This window comes from Mytilus trossulus, chromosome 14 (genome assembly GCF_036588685.1).
Source record: "Mytilus trossulus isolate FHL-02 chromosome 14, PNRI_Mtr1.1.1.hap1, whole genome shotgun sequence".
In the NCBI taxonomy this organism is placed as follows: domain Eukaryota; kingdom Metazoa; phylum Mollusca; class Bivalvia; order Mytilida; family Mytilidae; genus Mytilus; species Mytilus trossulus.
In genome coordinates, this window is record NC_086386.1 from 59,353,507 (window position 1) to 59,377,537 (window position 24,031).

Consider the following 24,031-nt stretch of genomic DNA (forward strand, 5'->3'; position numbering starts at 1 on the left):
TAGAGCTTTTGATATGATTCGTGTTGCTCAGTCTTTAATTTCTGCATTAAAGATGTATTTTGTGTACTATTATTGATCTGTTGTCTTATATAATTTTAAGGCCATGACGTTTTCAGTGACTTATTAGTTTTAATGTAACTTAGTTATTCCTATCCTATTACGGGTTTTCAATGATTCGTGTTATACATGTTATATTTTATGCCGCAAATTGTTTAGTTTTTCTCCGATGACCGTTTTATTTTATAGAAGACTATACGGTATGAACAATCATAGCACACAGTAGCATACCGTTGTCCAAAAGTCATAAATCTACTGAGAGAAAACGACTTTAGATTACAAACTAAGCGAGAGAAAATCAACTTTAATAGGAAAGCACATGAATATAAGTATACGATTGCCTATAATTGACAAAATCTACTTCATTTAAAGTTTAGTAGATATATATCTCATTTGCAATCAAACCACATATTTTTTATATTTAAATCATAATTCCATCTCAACATTGTGACAAATATGTTTCCAAAGACGTTCTCCTCACAATAATCAACAGTTTTTGGATCTAATATTCAAGGAGAAAAAAAACCAGACTAAGGTAATCATCATAATGATTATAATTGTATTTGACGATACTAACGAAACGAAACCCTTTTGCAATTTTTGCAGCCTAGTTATAATTGTTAACATACATTGAATGCGTCGTATAAAGATTGATAGACTAATTCGTAAAATGTTTACTATCTGCAAATATCAGCAAAACGCCTTGAATTCATCTAAATATTATAGTTTTGCAAGGGTTTCCAATTCACGATAGTATCATCATACAGAAGAGTAAACCTAACACTATTTTATATTCAATTCAAAATAATTCCTTCTCTGTGTATGTGTGATCAATATAGTCTCACCAAAAGATATATAATATATTTAAGCTTAACATGATGTGTATTGCAGGATCTTTGTTTCATAGAGGATACTGGAGTGTGTAAACATGGGACTGGTTCCACTATATGTAAGTGTCTGTTAAAAGTGTAAAAGAAAATTAACATGAATTAAACCGTCATGTAACTTATGACTTTGATGGAGAGTAGTCTCATGCCGCTCATACCACATCTTTTTATATGAGTTATGTGAATATTCGTAAATACATAAAGGAAATATGTGTGTTAAAGAGGGGCGAAAGATACCAGAGAAACAGTCAAACTCCTAAATCGAGAATAAATTTACAACGCCATGGCCTAAAATGAAAAATACAACCAAACAAATAATAGTACACAAGAAACAACATAAAAAACTTAAGACTGAGCAACACGAATCCCACCAAAAAATCGGGAAAAAGTTCGATTGTCATTTACCTTTCTGAAAATAAATTGTAATGCAATATGCAGTTATTCAGCTTAAATAATATTCCTAGAAAAAAACTTTATTTATTTTATGAAGTAATTTTTATGTTCGTTTTGAATAAAGAAATATAGAAAAAAGTTCCGAACACGAAGTTATAATAAAATACTATTTGAGAAGATTAATAAGTTTGTATATTTTTTTAAGTCATTTTTGCTGATCATGCTAGTGCATGTTCACATAGCAGTAGCATTTTTCTTGAATAGTTGTCCAAACAAAGTGATGTGGAACTTGAGGGCTCAAAACATGTGCGGTGATCAGGATAAATACATGTGTCTATATGATACAAATGCAAGAAAATTCATGGAACTCTGTAAAGACAAACCTGACTTTCATAGACCAGGTACGACTATAACAATGCAATTTGTATAATTTTTAAACACCATGTTAGAATCGTTGGCTTCTTTTTAAAAAGGTGGTTTTAAACTGAGAGCAGAGGTCACATTGTTACATAACTGTTGAATATTGTTATATTTTAAATCTATCACTTACGTACTAGTATTTATGTTGACAAATTAAAGATCAGTACTACGCTGTTGACACAAATTGTGGTCAGAATTTGAATACTGATTATATATACACAATAATCAAGACAATCCAAGGAATATTAAGCAATGATTAAACATTTTTGGACAATAAATCTCATTATCTAACATACACAGGACAAAAATGCTCATTAGAATATTAAAATAGGAAAAATAATGATCAAATAAAAGCAAGAAGACCTATTGGTGGCCTCCAGCTGTTTTTGCCAGTATGATGCACATTACAACCTATCCTTAAATAAATACATGAGCAATGCGTTGACTTTTAACTACTGTACACTCAAATTAATTTTCTCTTAACTAGTATATTATTTCCTTTCATAATTGAATTAAATGGTTCAAACCCTTGATCTTTCAACATAAAAGTTAAATAAATAAAACGTACGTTCCTTTTACAATATCGTCACTTTATAAAACATTGCTTTTAAAAGAAGACTAGATGTGCGGGTTGATTGTTCACTTCTGTATATGAAATAAAAGTAGAAAAAAAATGTTTTTAAGTAACAGAATTGAATATGCAAGGATTTGTTTTGTCAGGGAATATTTTTGTTATCAGTGGAAACTTACAATATTTTGCTGGAAGACCTTGTTATTATAACAGATACCAACCACACAAGTGGTGGACAAATGGCAGCAGTGAATGCCAGTACCTAAAGTCAACGTGCAATGAAGAAGGACAGGTTCCTTATGACAATGGAACAATATCAAGGGATAGAAAATGTCGATGTGACTATACAAATTACTATACTTTTCTTAATGAAACAAGGAGTAGATGTCACTGTGATCCTATAGAAGAGGATTGTTCGTGTTACAGGAAAACCTGTAATACTGGTGAAGTTCTTACACCAGGTATTTCAAATATCTTATTCTACAATTAAAAAAAAAGAAAAGATTTAGTGATAACCAAGTTATGTGTCAAATTTGCAATACATGATACATATATCTAGCTAGAGCTGTTCAGTATCAACATACATTGGGATTGTGTTATATATATATATACACGATATCATTATCAATTATAAGTCTTATCATACATACATAATAAATTGGTAACCGATTATTGATAGTCGGATGGTTGAATTATGCATGCGTGATCGTTGAAATAAAACAGTATGTCCAACACCAGGACAGTCTTCAATTTCGCATTTTAAGAGTTGAGGTTACATGTTTATGAAGTATAAAAATCCAGATAAACGCTTCGTTCACACTGACTAAAATACAAAGTGTCATACATATAGAGACTTGCCTATGCTTTTGCTCAGCAATACGTAATGTTATTATTCATAATGGTTCAAAAATTTGAATATGTCATATTTTCTCATAAAGCTCAGTCAGTTTATCAATGACTTCGAAGAATCAGGTTCATAACATGCACTATGTGTACAATGATAGATTATTGTACTCTGAATCCAAAAATACATGAAACATATGGTTATTATAAAATGTTATTTTAGAAAAGGGAGATGATTTGTTACTGTCATCTGAGCATCGCTAATAAGTATTATGTAGACAAAAACGTGCCTGGTGAATCAAATTATAAGGCCGTGTCCTTTGATTACAATTTGTCATGTCTTGTCCAGGTACCGTTTACCTTGCATGCTACAAAATGCAACCACATTAAACATTAAATAAGAGTCAGCGATAGGACTCAGCACCAATGTGTTTGCTGACGACTATCCTGTTCTAATTGGGCGAGTAGGGAGGCCTAGAAAATTTGAAAACGACAGAAATTTCCATCATAAAAGCTACCAGATTATTTATGTTGAATGTAGACCTACCGTCAATCTCCACCCTTCAGCAACCTCCCTCATAGTAATTTATCTTTTGTTATACAGGTTACCTTTTTATTAGATACACATACAACTTCAAACACATATATTGTAAAGTAGTAAAAACGAAGTCTCGAATATATACATATAATTTTAATATATAATTATTATACCATTACAATCAGGACAAGAGGAGTTTTCTGGCGAGAGTAGTAGCCTTTATATGTTTAATCTGATAACGACTTTAAGCATGGTTAAAACTCGAAATGTTTGTAGGACATGTAAAATATTCGAGATGCCAACGTTGTGATGTATTTGTTTTAGTTTGTCATTTTCAAACTACTTGTCTCCTTTTTAATAGACTGACATTTGATGTGGATTGTGTTTTACAGCATCCAGCTAAAATTGGTTTTGGTATAAGGGGTATACATGTAATGCGAACTTGTCAAGAATAGATGTTTTTATTTTAAATAGATTATATATTACTGTGTAAATATGTCATTATGTTGTACTCTACTGTATTGTCATCACCAAGGCGACTTTTTATAATTCGGTTTTAATTTGTTGTTCTTCGTTGCAACCCTTTAAGTAAGATTTGTAAGTGGTTTGAATATACTTTATATTTTTCACACTATGGTTGCTCAACCTCATTTACTGCTAATTAACCAGTTATGTCTACAGTTTTTCATATTATTTTGATAAAAAAAAACATTATTAGGACTTCATTATTATATTGTTACTTTTGGTATGTATTTACAAACCGTCTGCTGCAAGTTAAGCAGCAACGTAGTCAGCTTTGAATTAGTAAAACAATGCTTTTTATGTCAACATTGTCAGACGCGATTTCTGATTTCTCGTCCAAGTACTTAATGTTATCCTTAACATTTCATTTTATATAGCACATACAAAGTAGCGGTGAATGATAAATCAGACAGCCTTACTATTCCTCTTCTTAGATCATCTGTGTTCTGATAAACGGAAATGAACCAATGTAAATTAAAAACCAATTGTTTAGAGAACAATTGAAGGTCTTTCGGCAATAAACAAGTATTTTGATATGAAAAAATGAAAAGTCATTAACAGCGTCAAATGATAGCTTATAGTATGCTGAATTTAAAAATGTATGGTTTCTGTACAATATTTTTTAAATAAGGGAGATAATTTGTAACTTCTGGTTTGAAAAATGTTACTTCCGGAATTACTTAACTGTTTAATTAACACTGATTCCAAAAAATTATATAGTTCTATATACGTTCACATGCAAAAAGTATAAAAAAAAAGCTACTTCCGGTTTACACATGGTAACTTCCGGTTTTTTTTCAAGGTCATATGGCTTCGAACTTATGCAAAAAGTCCCTTGGCTCTATCATGTATACATATGAGGTTAAAGCAAAGGTGGTCAAAATCTAGAACGTCAAATAAACTTATGAGCTTGAGCTCAATTTCAAGGTCATAAACCAAGGACCTCAAATCAAAAGACCCTAGGTCTTAATTATATTTCGTTAACGAGTTATATCAGCATATTTGTATTTTTAAATAAAAGAGGGGAAAAAACTCTTATTTTATGTAAGCGTAACCTTTAAACCTTTATGTATGTGTTCAGACATGTCGCAACTAACAATTAATTAAAAATATGTTGTTGATATCTTAAATTGTGTTTGAAAAGAGGTTAAATAAGCTAAAATCCAAATTTAGAAATGACCTAGACCTTTGATCTTTACCCTTTTTTCTTAGTTTTTGACCAAGGACCTCAAATCAAAACACCCTAGGTCTCTATCACTTATAGTTTACCAATAACAACTAAATATTTCCTATAAAAAATACAAAAGGGAAAATAACTCCTGTTTGCAGTGTCCGAACCGCTTCGGTCAAGATTATTTTCAAGATCCTGCGTATATATAGAGCAAATTGGTGAAATAATTTTGTCGAAATCTTTAATGGTTGCGAAGGAGATGTGTACACAAGATAAACAGTGTTTGGGGAGATAACTCTTACAATATAAAGATTTCGGCTTAACAGGGTGAGTTTCAAAATCGTATTACCTGTTCGATATCATACACAACAAATCTTAGCGACATCTTGCAAAACAAAAAAGCACCGTCAGAAAACAGTCGCGGAAGAAGAAAATAATAATAATAATAATAATTAAAAACCAATTGTTCAGAAAACAATTGAAGGTCTTTCCACAAGTAAAGATCCATTTCGATATTGATATAGGAAAAATCTGTTAAAATGTTAGTTCCTATGGCTTTACATGTATGATGTATTTATATGAATTTAAAGCAAAGGTCAAAATATATAACGTCCTATTAACCTATGACCTTGACCTCAATTTCAAGGTCACACACCAAGGACCTCAAATCAAAAGACTATAGGTCTTATTTATATTTGGTTGATGTTTTATATCATCATACACGTATTTTTGAATACAAGAGGGGAGAAAACTCCCTTTTACGTTCAACGTACCCTTGCAATCAAAATTGAGGTGTTACGACATGTCACAACAAACAATTTAGTTCAAATAATTTGTCGTTATCTTATACAGTCTCTGGAAATAAGAGAGAATAAGCCAAATTCAAAAATTAGAAAATGACCTTGACGTTTAACCTTGAAAAATTTTCATTTTTTTGGACAACAGACTTCAAATCAAAAGATCCTTGGTCTCTAGCATCTAAGGTTTACAAGATAGAAATGCATGTCACTTATATCAAATGCATAAGGGGAAATAACTCTCATATGGAGCGTTCATATCACTTCGGTCAAATCATGCGAAGGATATAACGAGCAATTTTGTAAATTAAACTTGTCGTAATATTTTACGGTTGCGAAGGAGTTGCACACACAAGGAAAACAGTGTTTTGAGAGATAACTCCTACAAAGAAAAGTATTCAGTTACGCAGGGTAAATTTCAAAAGCGCATAAACTGGTCGATATCATATACCAAATATCTAAGCGACATATTGCGAAACAAAAATTTATCGCAAGAACAAAATTAGCGGAATAATAAAAAAAATAAAAAATAATCAGAAGAAAAACAATAGGTCTTTCCACAGAAAAGTAAAAGGGCTTTCCACCATAAATCCCGTACTTAAATTTGAAAGAAGTTAAAATTAGTTAATAGTGTCATTTTAATCGTCAAATGAAAACTTATTGTACACTGATTCAAAAAATATATGGTTTCTTTTCAATATGTTTTTAAATAAGGGAGATAATTTTTAACCTACGGGCTGAAAAATGTTACTTCCGATATTATTTAAATATTAACTTGACACTGATTCCAAAAATATCTGATTCTATATACTTTTATTTTAATAAGGTATCACAAATAGCTACTTCCGTTTTACACAAGGTCAATTTCGGTTTTTTGTTTAAGATAAATGGTTTGAAAGCTATTGAAAAAAGTCACATTGCTTTACCATGTATACTTATGAGATAAAAGCAAAGGTCAAAATCTAGAACGTCACATTAAGCTATGACCTTGAGATCAATTTCAAGGTCATAAACCAAGGACCTCAAGGTCTTAACATTCTCCTGCAATCAGCCTTCTATTGTACAAATAACAGGTATACGAATACAGTTTTGCTTTATTTGTACATCCTGTTACCCCGTTCCCATGTTGGGCACGTGGTAATGGGGATTTTCCTTTTTGTAAACCAATTCATTTTGGGTGTCCTCATCGCGGTCGACGTACCCTTGCAATCAAAATATACGTGTGACAACATGTCGCAACTGGCAATTTAGTAAAAATAATTTGTTGATATCTTATAGTTTTCGGGAATAAGTGAAAATAAGCCAAATTCAAAAAATGACCTTTACCTTTGACCTTGTCTTAATTTTCATTTTTGTGGACCAAGGACCTTAGATCAAAATGATCCTTACTCTCTATCACTTATGGTTTACAAGATAGAAATGCATATCACTTATATCAAATGCATAAGGGGAAATAACTCTCATATGGAGCGTTCATATTGCTTCGGTCAAAATAGGACAAATCATGCGAAGGATATAACGAGCAATTTTATAAAATAAATTTGTCGTAATCTTTTACGGTTGCGAAGGAGTAGTGGACACAAGGAAAACAGTGTTTGGGAGATAACTCCTACAAAAAAAAAGTATACCGTTATGCAGGGTTAATTTCAAAGGCGAATAAACTGTTCGTTATCATAAACCAAATATCTGAGTGACATATTGCGAAACAACTATTTATCTAAAGAACAAAATTAGGCGGAAGAAAAAAAAATAAAGGTCTTTCCACCAAAAACGATGAATTTTAAAATGAAAGTAGTAAAAATATGTTTAAAACGTCATTTCAATGTACAAATGATAGCTTATTGTACGCTGATTCCAAAAATGTATGGTTTCGATACAATATTATTTACATAAAAGGGATAATTTGTTACTTCCGGTTTGAACAATGTTGATTGCGATACTATCTGAATATTTACTTGACACTGATTCCAAAAATATCTGGTTCTATATATTTTTATCTTAATTCAACAGCTACTTCCGGTTCACACAAGGTCACTTTTGGTTGTTTTTTTACAAGGTTAAATGGTTTGAAACCTATTGTAAAAGATCTTATGGCTTAATCATGTATACATTTGAGGTAAAATCAAGGGTCAATATTAAGAACGTCAAATTAAGATAGGTCTAAATTATATTTGGTTAATGAGTTATAGGGGATAAAACTCCCTTTTACGTTCAACGTACCCTTGCAATCAAAATTTACGTGTTACGACATGTCGCACCTAGCAATTTAGTAAAAAAATAGTCGAAATCTTATACGGTCTTTAAATAATATAGGTGAAAATAAGCTAAATTCAAAATTAAGAATATGACCTTGAGCTTTAACCTTGACCTAATTTTCATTTTTTTTGGACCATGGACCTCAAATCAAAAGATCCTAGGTCTTTATCATATATGGTTTATAAGATAGAAATGCATATCACTTATTTCAAATGCATAAGGGGAAATAACTCTTATATGGAGCGTTCATATTGCTTCGATCAAAATAGGACAAATCATGAGCAATTTTATCAAATAAATTTGTCGGAATGTAATATGGTTGCGAAGGAGTAGTTGAGACAAGTCAAACAGTGTTTGGGGAGATAACTCCTACAAAGAAAAGTATTCGGTTACGCAGGGTAAATTTGGAAGGCGCATAAACTGTCTGATATCATATACCAAATATCGAAGCCACATATTGCCAAACAAATAGTTATCGCAAAAACAAAATTAGGCGGAAGAAAAAAGAAAAAAAAATAATCAGAAGAAAAACAATAGGTCTTTCCACAGAAAAGTGGAAAGACTTTATAATCAGAAAAAAGCAATAGTTCTTTCCACAAAAAAGTGAAAAGACCTAATAATAATCAGAAGAAATACAATAGGTCTTTGAACAAAAAAAGTGGAAAGACCTAATTACAAAATATATGGATTCCGAGTTCTTTTCATGAAATAAGTGCAAAAAAAAAACGCTTTTCCCGGTTTTCTCTAGGTCACTTCTGATTGTCATTTTTCAAAATTGTATGTCACCCAACCTTTTATAAAATGTCATATGGCTTTATAATGAACCAAGTTTAAGTAATAATCAATTAACATTATAATTGAACATTTCAGGAACAGTAACTCCTATAAGATGCCAATGGATTGTTTCAGACCAAATGCTACATATCTTTCTTACAATAAAGCAAACATTTTTATCTAAAAATATGCTGCGTATGGTGATATAACTCATCAACCAAATAAAGTTAAAACTTCGGGTCTTTTGATTTGAGGTCCTTGGTTTATGACTTTGAAATTGAGCTCATGGTCATATGTTAATTTGACATTCTTGATTTTGACCTTTGCTTTTATTTTATATGTATGCATGATAAAGCCATGGGATTTTTGCATTAAGTTGCAAGCCATATGACCTTGAAAAGAAAAACCGGACGTGACCTTGTGTAAACCGGAAGTAGCTATTTTTTGAATTCTTTGAATGTTTAAGTATATAACACAATATATTTTCGGAAACAGTGTCAATTCCACAGTTAAATGATACCGGAAGTAACATTTTTCAAACTGGAAGTATTTAATTATCTACCTTAAATTTGTTTTGCATAGAAACCATATAATTTTGAAATTAGCGTACAATAAGCTATTATTTAAAGCTGTTAATGACATTAAACACCTATTTTTGCTATTTTCGTCTCAAAATATGTGTTAGTTTTTTGGGAAAAATCTGCATTGCTCTCTGAACAATTGGTTTGTAAGCTGTATTAGGAGTTATTTGTTTGAATTATTCAAAAAAGATCTTTACACACGTATAGCTCATCATTCGCAAGTTATGCTATTAATTTAATAACCAGTTTTATAATAATATATTAAATTCAAATGATGGCTTTAGGATGCGTGTTGACGTTTCATTAAACAGACATCTTAAATTACTATTTCTAGAAAAAACCTTAGTCGGCTTTTTATTTGTATTATATGAGACGATAAAATTCACATTTGTTAATGTGGCATACGAATATATATTAAGTATTTGATAATGATAACATATGTTATCATTTCAGATTATGAATGTGTAAGTGTCCATGCATGGACTGGATTGTTTGTCTGCCCAGAACATAAAGCACCAAGGTAAGAGTTTATGATACGAAAATATGCCAATGTATATTCATACAATGTACTGTTGTGACATTTAAGATATTGAGTAATTGTTTGATAGGTGATGTAATTAGTTTGCTATCATCACTAATTCTCTGAAATGATACTTCACAAACACTAAACTAAATATAAACAAAAACAAAATTCAAAGCCCTAGAGGAATTGAGAGTCCCTGGAAAAAATACGAAAACAAAATCCCGATGTAAATGATAACAAATTTAGAGAACACACAACTTTGAAAATCAAACATAGAGGATCACAACACGATCACTACATTCGGGGTTGCAGGGTATGGTCGATAGGGATAACCATTTACTGCCCATTGTATATCACCAATCGGGTCCTACTAAAAAGCTCCCGGGAGCACCCGGAAAAAGCGTTCGGGGAAAAGATAAAGCGTCCGGGAATGAACAAAATCGTCCAGAGAAAGGAATTACTCAAGGCGAGTCTAGTATGGTTGAAACATTTCATTAATGAATGTCACAATTTAGGCAAAATGGATCTAAGATAGTATGTGACGCAATCATCCAAATAAAATGACGTCCGTAAAGATTTTGGCCAAAAAACTAAACTATTCCATTTCGAACCCTTAAATAATTGCTTCCTTGTTGCTTTTTTCGCTATCTTTTACACTAACATTGATAATGGCTAGACAGTGGCAGAGAAAGCCGGGGTGACCGGGGGGGGGGGGGAGGGGGGAACCACCGACGTTTTGCCGAAAAACTGACAATTTTTGTGAATAAAGTGTTCCTAACAAAAGAAAAATTAGTTTTTTTTTCAATTTTAACAGATACTCAAACGTAAAAACGTTTCAACGAAGAACAACAGTATGTCCATCTGTTAAACGAGGTAATCTTTACAGTACATTGATTGTGAAAAGTATGAAAAAATATCATTTTAACAGCATGTTATCTTGATTACTTAACAGTGTTTTACTATTCAAAGTTATTCCATATAGCACACATATGTGAGCACACATATGTGTGCTTTATAATTGAAAATAAATGCTGGTATAATGAACATGATGAATTAGCTCGTTGCTATGATAACTCGATTGGAATTTTACAATTTACATGTAAACAACACTTACATTTCAATCTAACAATACTCATTTTGATGGCTTAAATAATGATAAAACAGAGATCATCTCCTACTGTTTATAAGATTTTACCCGCATTTAAAATCCAATGTATGTACATGTCATGCCAACACAATTGGTTGCCAACATGAGTAAACAAACGTTGTTCTTTATGTTGAAATGAAATGCAGTTAAGATCAGGCAGGCAATTTGGTTACTCAAATAAATAGTTTTCGTTTCAAATTTTCGTTTCAACATTTGGCGTTAATACATGATAGACGTTAACATGTTCATGATAATAGCATGACAGTCACAAAGGAACGTCCCTGAGTATGGAACAAAAGAAATTTAAATCCGTTTTCGAAATAATATCATCCCTTCCTTTATGATACATAAATGAAATTTTACATACAAAATGTATATGTTGATTGACGAATTCAAATTATTAAATCATTAATCATGACAGAAAAAAGTACGTATAGGGATTTCATTTACATATTGATTTCACTTGCCAACGACTAAAAGTTCGAAAAATAACATTTGAAAATGATATGTGACAAAAGAAGTGATGCACGCGTTTTTCAAGTTCAAATGAAGTAAGAGGCATAAAATATGGCAGTTTGGAATATTTTAGATACCCACTATTAATTGAACAAAGTGGCTTATCAACTTACTTAAAATTATCGGTCACCGATACACACAGGCAAACAAAATAGCAATTTTACAATTAAGAGGTGTTATATAAATCACTGAAACAATATCTGGCACGCAGCTATCGATAACATGTCTTTTAACTCCACGTGTTGGCAAAAATACAAAAACACAATCGAAAGAATCAAAAGAAAGGAAAAAGCTTTCCTGACAAATGTCTCTAAATAAATTAAAAAATTAAATTAAATGTGACAAACACATGGCAATATAAGAACCAACTATTAATTGGGTTACCAAAAGTCTATACACGTGACAATGGTATACAATATCTACGAACAAAAAGACTTCAGACACAAAGTTATAATTAAAAAGAACTCGTATATTTTGAGGGCTAATAAAAAGTCAATTACAATCGAAGAAAGTAGCATTTTTCTATGTAACACTCGAGAACTCTCATATAGTAGTCAGTTGTTTGACTTTTTGTAAATGACAAGTATATTTGCTTAACTATTTGAACGTTTACTAAAACTTAAGAAGTTGAAAGAATTGGACCTTAGTAAAGTAAAATTTCAGATTACAAAATTGTGCGCGTGTCTTATCTCTGAACTTTAAAAACACCAAATGTAATTAAAACTTTCTTTAGTAATAGTAATGTTGTGTTTCAACATACACGATATAGCTTCGAAGTAATTACAATAACACTTGACGATGTTAATGATTAACTTAATAAACTTGTAACATTATATGTTGTAGATTTATCTGGCACAATGCAACAATCAAGCGCACGTATAGCTCAAACAGTGATGGTGTGTGTTATCACAATGTTCGGTTTGTATAATTTGTTATGTAGGACGTTGTTCTAAGGATTTGAATAAGTTTATATCAAGTTCCTATGTGCAAATGTCGATAATCTGATAAGCCTCGAAAAAAATAAACTGTAAATATGAGGTTTTAGTGGCAATAACAGTGGTAGTAGTAGTTGCATGTTTTGAGCTTCATAGTTTGATGTAAATCATTGATTAATTGGTTTTAACGCAAATTTCATCATTTCATGGCAGTCAGATTTGATTGGTTCTGGAGTGCCCGGATAAAACAACCAAAAGATAACTAACAACCAAAGTCAATTGAAATTGGGTTTGAGTGCACGTGCATCGTGCAGGATTCTAACTCACTACCCCTGAGTTGACAAGCTAGTGATACGGGTGTTAAATAACTTTGACTTCCCGAACAGAAGGCCCTCCCGACGCGTAAAGACTGAGAATGTAATGTTTACTTAACAAAAACAAGTGTTTTAATATACGGTAGCACAAAATCACTGATTCTAACTTGTCTAAATTAGTCCAGGAGATTCAAACTCATCAATAAACTGACAGCGTCACGGCAAAAACTTGAATAAAACAACAGGAGTTCACTTCCCACATTACAGAAAGCCAAATACCCAGCAACACGTTCCCGACCAAAAACTTGTGATCAGATGATCTGAGAGAGTAAGCAGATCTGCTCTACATGTGGAAGCGATCGTGGTTTGCATGCTAGTTCAAAATTTGTGAGATTCAGTAGGTCACATTCGATGAAAAGGGACGAAATTTATGTACGGCCATATCCAGTGTCGTGTGGGAAACTGATATTGAATAACGGTCATCCAATTCTTGATGGCATCTGTTAAATTTACGAAATCGCAGTTTTATCTCCACCACTTGTATTTCTTGGTTAAAGGTTCTTTGTCAGGAATATCATATTTTGTCAAGCATGTGTAATACAATTTTAATTTGCATAATTTAAAATGCCATGAGGTATTTTTTAAGTCTAATTGTAGACGGAAAAGAAAAACACATTTTGATGATGAATAGTGTTGTATCTTTATATTACATCCCAGCTCATTTGTTCTAACAGAGGTGATCTGAACCGGATCACCCCTACCAGATCACCCCAGTTTCCGTTTCTTTGTTATGCATGCTTCCCTTTGTTCTGTATCATTTTGGCGGGAATGTCAAATCCACTATAAAACTTATTATTAAATATACAATTATACGGAAAAGACTATCTATCAAAATTCACGTAGAAAAAATCCAGTGTATATGCTGGGATTCGAACTCAAGACCTTTAGCATATAAAACCACAACAAAACCACTACACCAGAACGACTGGATACGAACAATCAGTAATTTAACATACTTAAAGGAAGCAAGATAGTTTTATAAGTGGGGCGAGTTGGCAGACCTTTATTCAGTGGGGTTTAAACCCTTTTCGTTAATAAGTGAGTTGTCAGTGATTTTTCAGTTTGATTGTACACTTTTTCAAAAGTGGGGCGAGTCGGTAAACAAGAGTGGGGTGATTTTTTTCATAAAGTGGCGATATAGGTTGGGCCGATTGGCCAGTGGGACGAGTTGACATTGTTTGAAATCTACTCATCGTGTTCGGGGTCAAAAAGGGTATAAATCATATAGTAATGTATAAAGTATATTATAATGGTTGTGTGGTGTTTTAATCTAGATTTTATGAATTGTAAATGGTTTTTCGTCTTATCCCACCCGGACTTGGTGTATCAGTGTAAGATCACCCTCTGGCCTCCGGCCATCGAGGTGATCTTACACTGACTAACCGCGTCATCGTGAGATAACTATTAATCAATATACTTTACAAACCTCAATATCATTAATACACACTGTAATAATTTTTTTACATATAATTGTTTAATTTATCATCAAAAATTTTAAACCACATTATGACAGACTCAATTAAACCAGTAAACATTCAAGATAGGACAGGAGAAGGTATTAGTTTGATCACCGAAAAATAGAAGCAATTCAGAATTTATTCCAAAATTATAACATCTTCTGAAAGTTATGCTGGTTCTTCAAACATGACATTTTTTTTTTGCAGTGTTTCTATTGTTTTGTTGTTTTCCTCGAATAGAAAAGATTAGTGGAAACCAAAGTAAATGCTTTTATTATGTTAAAACAAGGTTAAACACGAATGTTATAAATTTTATCATTAAGAATATTTAGATAGATAGAAGAATAGTATAGTGACGGTACTATTTGTTACGACAATGTTTTTTTCGACACTTTGTCTGTGTTGAATATTTTTGAAACAAGAGAAAAAAATTACATTTTCATCTACTACTTCTCTGCTAACATCCTCTCATATGTTTGAGGCTAACATGTAATTCACACACTCTTTTCATAGACAAAATATGTATATTTCAGTTTCATTGTTTATAAGATACTTTTCAGGTCTTATGAGTTTAATAGTATATGCAATCAAATACAAGACAAACAAGTTATGTAAGTACTACGTCGTCTTACACTATGTATACAATAATTTTCGTTTTATGTATTTTAGCTTTTGTTTTTGTCATTTGAAAGAAACTTCCCGTTTTGATTTTTTATGGAAGTTCGGTATTTTTGTGATCTTACTTTTTTTAATTCCCTGGTTAAAAGTCCAACCACATAGCACTATCACACACATATTCATCAATCATTTAAACTAACGGAAAATTGGTTTGTATGGCCCCGCAACGAAGTTGTCGGTGCCAAATAGTTTTACCCTTGTCCATAATTCCGTCATTCCGTCATTCCGCAACAAACCATTATACGGAGATTTTTTTCCAAACGCCTTCAGACATTGGGTTGATTTTTGGTATGTGAGTTAACCATGATGAGTTACAGATCTAGTTTAAGTTTTATTTCGTTCCACTAATTTTGCCGATATTACGGGCTTTTAACTTTGATAAATGTTGAAAATTACAGTTATACAGACTTTTTGTCTGATCGCCTTCAGATACTGGGCTGATTTTTGGTATGTGAGTTAACCATGATGAGTTACAGATCAAGTTTAAATTTCGTTCTGCTCTGCTAAATTTTGCCGAAATTAGGGGCTTTGGACTTTGATAAATTGTTGAAAATCACAGCTATACGGACTTTTATTCTGAACTCTTTCAGACATTAGGATGACTTTTGGCATGTGAGCTGTCCAAAATAAGTTACAGATCAAGTTTAAGTTTTGTTTTGCTCGGCTAATTTTTGCCGAAATTACGGGCTATGGACTTTGATAAATTGTGAAATTTGAAACTAAGTTTGTGTCCACATGTGTTATTGAAATTGCAGATTTTTCAACTTTTTGAGACGGGGCCATTCGTGTCGCTTTGACACGTTTAGTAAGAATTAATGATGATATTATTCTGAAATATATGTACCTGAAATTGGCGTTCTTTGATCATTTCATGCATGCATGCATATCAGAATATACTTATATAATGTTCACTTTAGACAAGCAGTGTGTAATTCGTTTTTTTTAAAGTTAAATTATCGACTGGTGTGTAATATAAACTTATTTTCCAAAGATAATTTGTCAACAAATATGTATTTTTTCAGAACAAAAATAAAAATAAAAAAACAAACCGCGCTCCATGAAAGAGCAAAACGAAAAGTCCTTTCTCAAGGCCAAATCAAATAAGTTTGCCTAAAAGCTTCCACATGAGCAGCTTACATCCGACGCAAGCATACTGTTAAATGGAAAGACTGGAATATCGTATCGCTTAGAGAAATCATTTACAATTTCCAGGTCAGCAGAATTTCATGGTCAGTCGGATTTTAAATGAATGGGAACTAGCAAAAACTCTTACAGTGGCTTTAATTTTGTTCTTCACACGTGCACACTTGTTTATAGTTGGACTTTTTAGTTGCAATAGGTAGGGTTTATCCGTGAAACATAAGGTTTTATCTAATAAATGTGTAGGTATTTCAATGGCCTGATCAATTTCGAATGGTTTAGGTTTATTTGATGGTATCAAAACCTTTACTTGCAAAAAATAGTTTTTGATATGATCTCTTCCCCGAAATATGTTTTCAAATGCAAACAAAAAAGATGTCCAGTAACGATTTCCTAACTGATAACTGTACATGTCTATTGGTAAGAGGAGGATTTGTAAAGAGTATTTCCAAACATGATTATATCGATAATGCAGTTCATATTTCTATATACGGAGCAGTGATTACCATTCCAAATGGATGTGATGGACATCTAACGGGTTCGTAATGAACACAGATTATTAAATATATCATGAGAAAAACTAATGTATAATGACTATAAAAATCATGACTGCATCTTTGTCAAGGAATGTTCTTGCAAATATGCATCACTTCCGCTGTGCAATATGATTTAAAGAATGAAAAATGTGAAAAACTAATTAGTGTCCTTCCGATTATGAGTTTCTTTGTATGTGCATTGAACTATTGTGTCAAATTGTCGTTATAGTTTTGAAAACTGTATTGATGACAAGTATTTCTTAATAGCAAACAAAGATTTTTTGTTTAAATTGCAAAATAATCAACAATAACTTAACAAAAATTAACATTCCAGTAAATATCAAATTAAATACCAGATGCCTCTACATTTTCAATGCGGTTTAAACACATCATGCAACATGTTGTGATGAGCTAATTACACATTTTGTCGCTTCGTTTGTTTAAGGTATGGTATTTGCATTAAGCAGATCAATTTCACAATATCACATTAATGCATAACTAAAAATGTCTTTTGTAAAAAAAATGGATAAAAGTAATATAATCATTATATTTGCAGTATTCAATTTTCTATGTCAGACAAGTATAATTTTTTTTTGTAATTTAAATGTCGCATGTTGAAAATTCATAACAGTGATATATTTTACTTTAGCAAAAGGTATGGAATCGAAACTAGAAGAGATCACAAATAAATTGAAGAAGTTTGAATCTCATTTAGGTGACATGGATCAGTCAACGAATAACACAGGTTTACATTTTCTTTAGTAGTCAGTAAATGGTATATGATGTTTTGATTATCATAAGTCTTTTCTAAAAGAAATGGGACAATTAGGCTAGATGTAGACAACGATATATATGAATAAGATAATGACCACTTACGTTATGCTTTACATGTTCTTTTTTCATTTCTAAACACGTCATTATCTATTCTAATCAAGAATATTGGAAAACTAAGTTTTGAACTGGTATACAGAATAGGAATATTACTTTTATAAAATGAGGAACATTGAAGAAGATGATATATTTAATGTTGAATTATTTATTCACTTAACTTAGATGAAGGGATCAACAATTGTTAAGAACAAATATTGCAACCTTTCTTGCTGTAGATACATTATTACGTCATATCAAATTTGTTTCTGATTAGTTGCCTAATTATGAAAATCTCACACGTATGTTAAAGTTCAAAGTTTAGTAACATAGATGTTGTCCAAATTTACATCAATGCATTTATAATAATGAATTGTATTGCATATCTAAAATAACCAGTGATAGAATTAGATGTCAAAGCTGAGGATAAAACATGCAAAATATTATCACACATGACTAAAAAGATTCATCGGAAGATGTCGGGACCTTATTTATGAATATTCAGAATCAACTTCACAAAAACTAAACATGACATACGATTGTCTTAAAGAATAGATTTAGGTATTGATGTTGTCAATCATCTTTCGAACTAGTTAACGTGTTGGTTATTATTTGTCTTTGTAATCTTTTGACTTTACTGTTAAGTCCACGAAATATCCCTTTTGGCGTTGCTTTGAATTCATGCCGCCTTTGTGTTCTGGTACCATATACATTTGTTTGTATTGTTGTATATCATTATTGCTCAAGTACGTTGTCTATAGAGTGTGTTGATGCCATTTCGCTGTCTGTATTAAAATGGTCGTTTGATTCTTTCTAGTGAACATTTGTAAATTGAAAGCAACCGCTCTATAATCGCCCCTTCCCCCCCAAATAAATGATTTCTTAAATTAATGATAATCAATTTCGTTTATAGCAAAGCTATGCATTTTCTTCGTGTTTCAAACTAGTTTACTACCGTTATTGAATTTCACGTGCGATCAGTAGCCCAGATGTCGATATGCATCTTAACACATGATGCACAGAACTAAAAGGGGACGAAAAATACCAGAATGACAGTCACAATCATAGATAGAAAATAAACTGAAAACGCATTGCCTAAAGAATGAAAAAGACACACAGACAAATATTCTTACACAAGCCACAATATAGAAACTGAAAACTAAGCAACCCGAACCCTATCAAAAAATTGGGGTGATCTCAGATGGTCCCGACGGGTAAGCAGATCCTGCTCTCCAGATGGCACCTGTCGTGTTGCGCATGTTATAAGAAGGTATCACACACATTAATCTATATCTACTATAAACACACACACATACACACACAACGCACATTTATGTATGTATAAAAGCATTTATATAAAAATATAACTTATTTTGTATTACTTATTTGTATGTAATCTGCTTGTTCATCTAGCCACAATTATTTTTTCTACAATTAAAAAGATGAATAGTTAAATTGTATACAACATACCATCATATGTTTGAAAAATATTGATACGCTTTACTGGTCATACCAATGTTAAAACAATTTTGTCACACAAGCCAGTTAAAATATTTGCACTTTCTGTTATCGATATAAATCAAACGAGTAATAAGAAATAACAACCTACAATTCTTAAAATATGAACTTTATACAAAATAATGAAAATAATACTTCATGAAATTAATGTTATGAGTTCTGAGCACTTGCAGATACATTAGTTTTAAATGCTCAACGAAGAGATTTCAGGTAGCTGAGCTTTACATTCTAATACAAATGGTGAGCATAGTCAATTTAACTAGGCATATTTCAGCTAACGTAAATGATATCTGTTGACGTATGTAAACGTAAATTGTTCCCATAAAACAAAGCAAAAAACTGCAATAAAGTATTGGAATTTAAGCTTGCCTAATAAGTAGTGGATAAATAAAGTATATAATAATATAATGAATCATATAATAGTTATGTCTTTGTCGAACTGCAATGAATGGTTTATTTTTAAGATATGTGATTTATTTGATACTTGTACATTTACAGTACAACTTATACAATGGTAAAATCATTTATGTCTTTATAAACTTTTAAGAGTGTATGTTGACTTGCAATGTGCCCATCATGTTTTATTTGAATATAGTCTGCCGTATTTTCAAATAGTAAAAAATGTTTAAATATGTCGGTCAAATTTGCAATAACACTTTTTCAAAATTGATAAAACAAAATCGGCCTTGAAAAAAACTCATTAATTACTTCAAATCCTTATAAACCTGTTTAAAGTATTGTCTTATATTCGATTAATAACTTTCAAAAATGATCATCTAATTAGAAAACATTCCGAAAGTAAAAGTAACAATACAAGTAGTTATAAAATCGTAATAAACAGAAAATCACTTGCAATCGTTTTGTCAAGGTCTCTTTCATCTCATCTCCTAAATACAAACAAATATTAATATTTACAAGACTATATGACTAATGATTTGTCAGCCTATTTAATCAAGCAGTTGTCACTCCTATTCAGTTATTTTAAGTTACAATACTGTGCACATGCGTTAATTTTCTCCATTTACAGATCGAATTGAAAGTATAAGGAAAACGAATTCAGTGAGGTTTAATTACGCAGTATTACCTTGTAGGTCAAACATATTTTAACGATGATTTTTGGGCGTAATTTGACAAAAATGTTACAAAACTGATTGCCACTTGGTAACACTTTGTTAAAACACTGTGCACTTATAAATGTATTAAACAAAACCGTAATGTCGAAATCGTATCATAAGACCTTAAAAAGTTCGATTCACATATAAACATCATACCCACCTATAGGTAAGGAGAGACAGACTGTTTATCCGAATACAAAATTAAAGTCAAAAAAAGATACTGTTTATCCAAACAATGTGTTAGAAGGACATAGTTACTAGTAATGAAAACTTAATTTCTTTGTTATTGTTAAGCTATGTATTGTCTAGTGTGCAAACTAATTTATCCAAGTTTGCGACGTTTCCCGATAACTGATGTGTTTACTCATGTAAGGAGGGTAGAGTGTATTGTTAAAACACAACATCATTTGGACCGCTGTATTGTTTTGTTTGTTTTACAGCTGACAGTCCTTTTGATGATTTAAATCGAATTATCCTGGAGAATAAGTGGGAAGCCTGTGCTATTGTTTTGTGCATCTTATTTGGTAATGAATTTAATACAGATTGGCTGAAATCAAAGTTAGAGGCACAGGACAAGAAGGCAAAACTTCAAGGAATTGTCAACGAGTTTGAAATCAATCTTTACAATGAAACAGCAATAGATATGTTGATATCTGCATTTGCATCATTAAATGGTATACATTTACATGGGTGTTTTCCTATGTATAAAATTAGCAATTCCAAAAACTATCAGCAGATTTCTGTAATTTGTGGCAAGAGTTTTACAGAATGTTTTATAAAACATGGCTCTAGTACACTAATTCGTGACCACTTTCTGTTTGATTCAATTAGAGGGGAACAAATACAAGATGGTCTGATAACAATATCAAAGGACAACGAAGGCTTATACTTTGAACGACTGCTAAGTGACTTACGAAAGATGAAAATTAAAAGTACATTTAAAAATAAACAATTAAAATATCCGTCATTTGTAAATAAGTTGATACGATTTTTTGAAAAGAGTGAAGACACGAAACAGTTACTGAAAAACCTAGACAAAAATATTCGGACTGTAGAGGAAGATGACAAATCCAGTCGTGGGTCATCTGCTACAACACCGTTAATCGAATCAGCATCAGGTGGTTACGTTGACATAGTTTACTTTCTAATTGATACTATTAAAAGTGAAGTCAACAATAGAGATGGGGAAGGTAGAACACCTTTATATAAGGCATCTGAAGCAGGAAAAACAAATGTTGTGCAAATGCTACTGGTAAAAAATGCAGACGTCAACCAATGCAACATGTATAACGAGTCTCCGTTGTATGTGGCATGCAGAGAAAAACATAGAATTGTAGTTGACATATTACTACAGAACAATGCTTCTGTCAATCAGTATACCAGTGATAAAAAATCTTTGTTACATGCCGCCTGTTCCGGGGGTTGCCACAGTATAGTAGCACTGTTGTTAAAAAAGGATGTTAATGTGAATCGATGTGATATTAATATAGAATCTCCGTTATATGTAGCATGTGCACTAGGACATACAGATATAGTGGAAGCTCTATTGCAGAGAGACGCTAAGGTCGACCAATGTGACATAATTGGTCAGTCTCCATTATATGTATCCTGTGCAGGAGGACACACAGATATTGTTCACAGGTTATTAGCGAAAGGTGCAAATGCAAATAAGTACAACCGTGATGAAGAGACTCCATTATATATGGCATGTACAGGAGGTTATAGGGATATAGTAGAAAAGTTATTACAGAAAGATGCCGATGTAAGCAAGTGTGACAGTGATGGGAAGTCTCCATTACATGTGGCATGCGGAGGAGGTTATAAAGATGTAGTAGACTTGCTATTGAATGCCAATGCAAATGTTAATCAGTATTATAGTGAACAAAAAGAGTTTCCATTATATCTAGCATGTGCCGGAGGTTATACAGATATTGTTGAAATGTTATTAAAGAAAGTAGCAAATGTCAGTCAATATAACAGTGAGGGAAAGTCTCCATTATTTGTCGCCTGCACAATGGGATATACCAATATAGTGGAATTGTTATTAAAGTGGGATGCCAAAGTTAGTCAATGCAACTGTGCAGGTGCGTCTCCGTTGTATGTAGCATGTGCCGGGGGACGTACAGATATAGTGAAACTGTTACTGCAGACTAATCCTGATGTTTCAGAATGTACACAATCAGACAAGTCACCTTTACATGTGGTTTGTGATTTTCATTTATTTGAACATCTTCGATATAGAAAAGATATTTATAAAAGAGAGTTAAAGATCACATCAAAATTGTAGAATTGTTAATTTCGTGTAATGTAGATTTAAGCAAGAAGGATTTAAAAAATCGAACACCACTGGATATAGCCAAACAATCACGCTGTTCGGAACTTGTGAATCTTCTTGAAAAACGATCATAGTTGCGCGATGCCAAAGAGGATAATTTCTACACATTCATCCTCTTTTTACTATAAAGTTATGATTTCGTAATTCTAATATACCGGTAACACGGGATAATCAGTTGTCTGGTTTATTATAATTGTAGGCAATGTAAGAACAAACATATATTTGACAATACATTGATAATGAGCTTAAATTGTACATGTTGTAAGTTGAATATTATATATAGACACTTTCGGCTGATATGTTTCTATTTCAATATTTTCTCTTTAACATTTAGAGTTACAAGTTGTATTTCCTTACACTTAGTTACTTGTAGTATCTGCTTATCATATTTGATATGAACGTCATATTATAAAGAATAAATACTCTTGTGACCTAGATCTATCGTTCCTACTCTGCATTAATGTTTTGGAATGGAGAACGTTTTTTTAGTGTTCTTCCTCGTTCATCCAGACATAAGTAAAAACACAAAAATACTGAACACCGAGGAAAATTCAAAAAGGAAAGTCCAAAATCAAAAGGCAAAATCAAAAATCCAAACACATCAAACGAATGGATAACAACTGTCATATTCCTGCTTTGGTACAGGACATGTTTCCTTCTGAATATGTCATGGAAATTGCCTTCAAAAGTGTACAGAAATATAAAAAGATGTAGTATTCGTGTCAATGAAAAAACTCTTCATCTTAGTCTAAATTTGTAAAAGTAAAGAATTATAGTTCAAAGTACGGTCTTCAACACGGAGCTCACAATGAAGAGCAAGCGATACAGGATCCCACAATGACTTCTGTTAAACCATCCAAACAGGAAAACGATCGGTCTAATATAATAAGACAAAACACGAGAAACACTTATGAACCACATAAACAAAAAGTAACAACTGAACATCTGAGGACAGGTGCAAACAAATGCAGCAGGTTTAAACGACCCTTACCTGAATGATAGTGCATCATCACAACATAGAAAAACACACTTTAAAATATCAAGTAAAATGACTGAACTCAATCAAAATATATTATGAAA

The 24,031-nt window shown here is 31.9% G+C and overlaps 1 protein-coding gene across 1 annotated transcript; it reads left to right on the forward strand.

Moving 5' to 3' along the window:
* Positions 1 to 631: 631 nt before the first annotated feature.
* On the forward strand, positions 632 to 23,248 carry LOC134696756 (uncharacterized). Its single transcript, XM_063558692.1, has 9 exons — positions 632 to 1,006; positions 1,543 to 1,738; positions 2,478 to 2,789; positions 10,264 to 10,330; positions 11,148 to 11,206; positions 12,840 to 12,914; positions 15,323 to 15,373; positions 17,766 to 17,861; positions 21,057 to 23,248. Exons 1-9 carry the CDS (start codon positions 986 to 988, stop codon positions 22,901 to 22,903), a joined length of 2,724 nt encoding a protein of 907 aa, XP_063414762.1. The 5' UTR covers positions 632 to 985; the 3' UTR covers positions 22,904 to 23,248.
* The last annotated feature ends 783 nt before the right edge of the window (positions 23,249 to 24,031 follow it).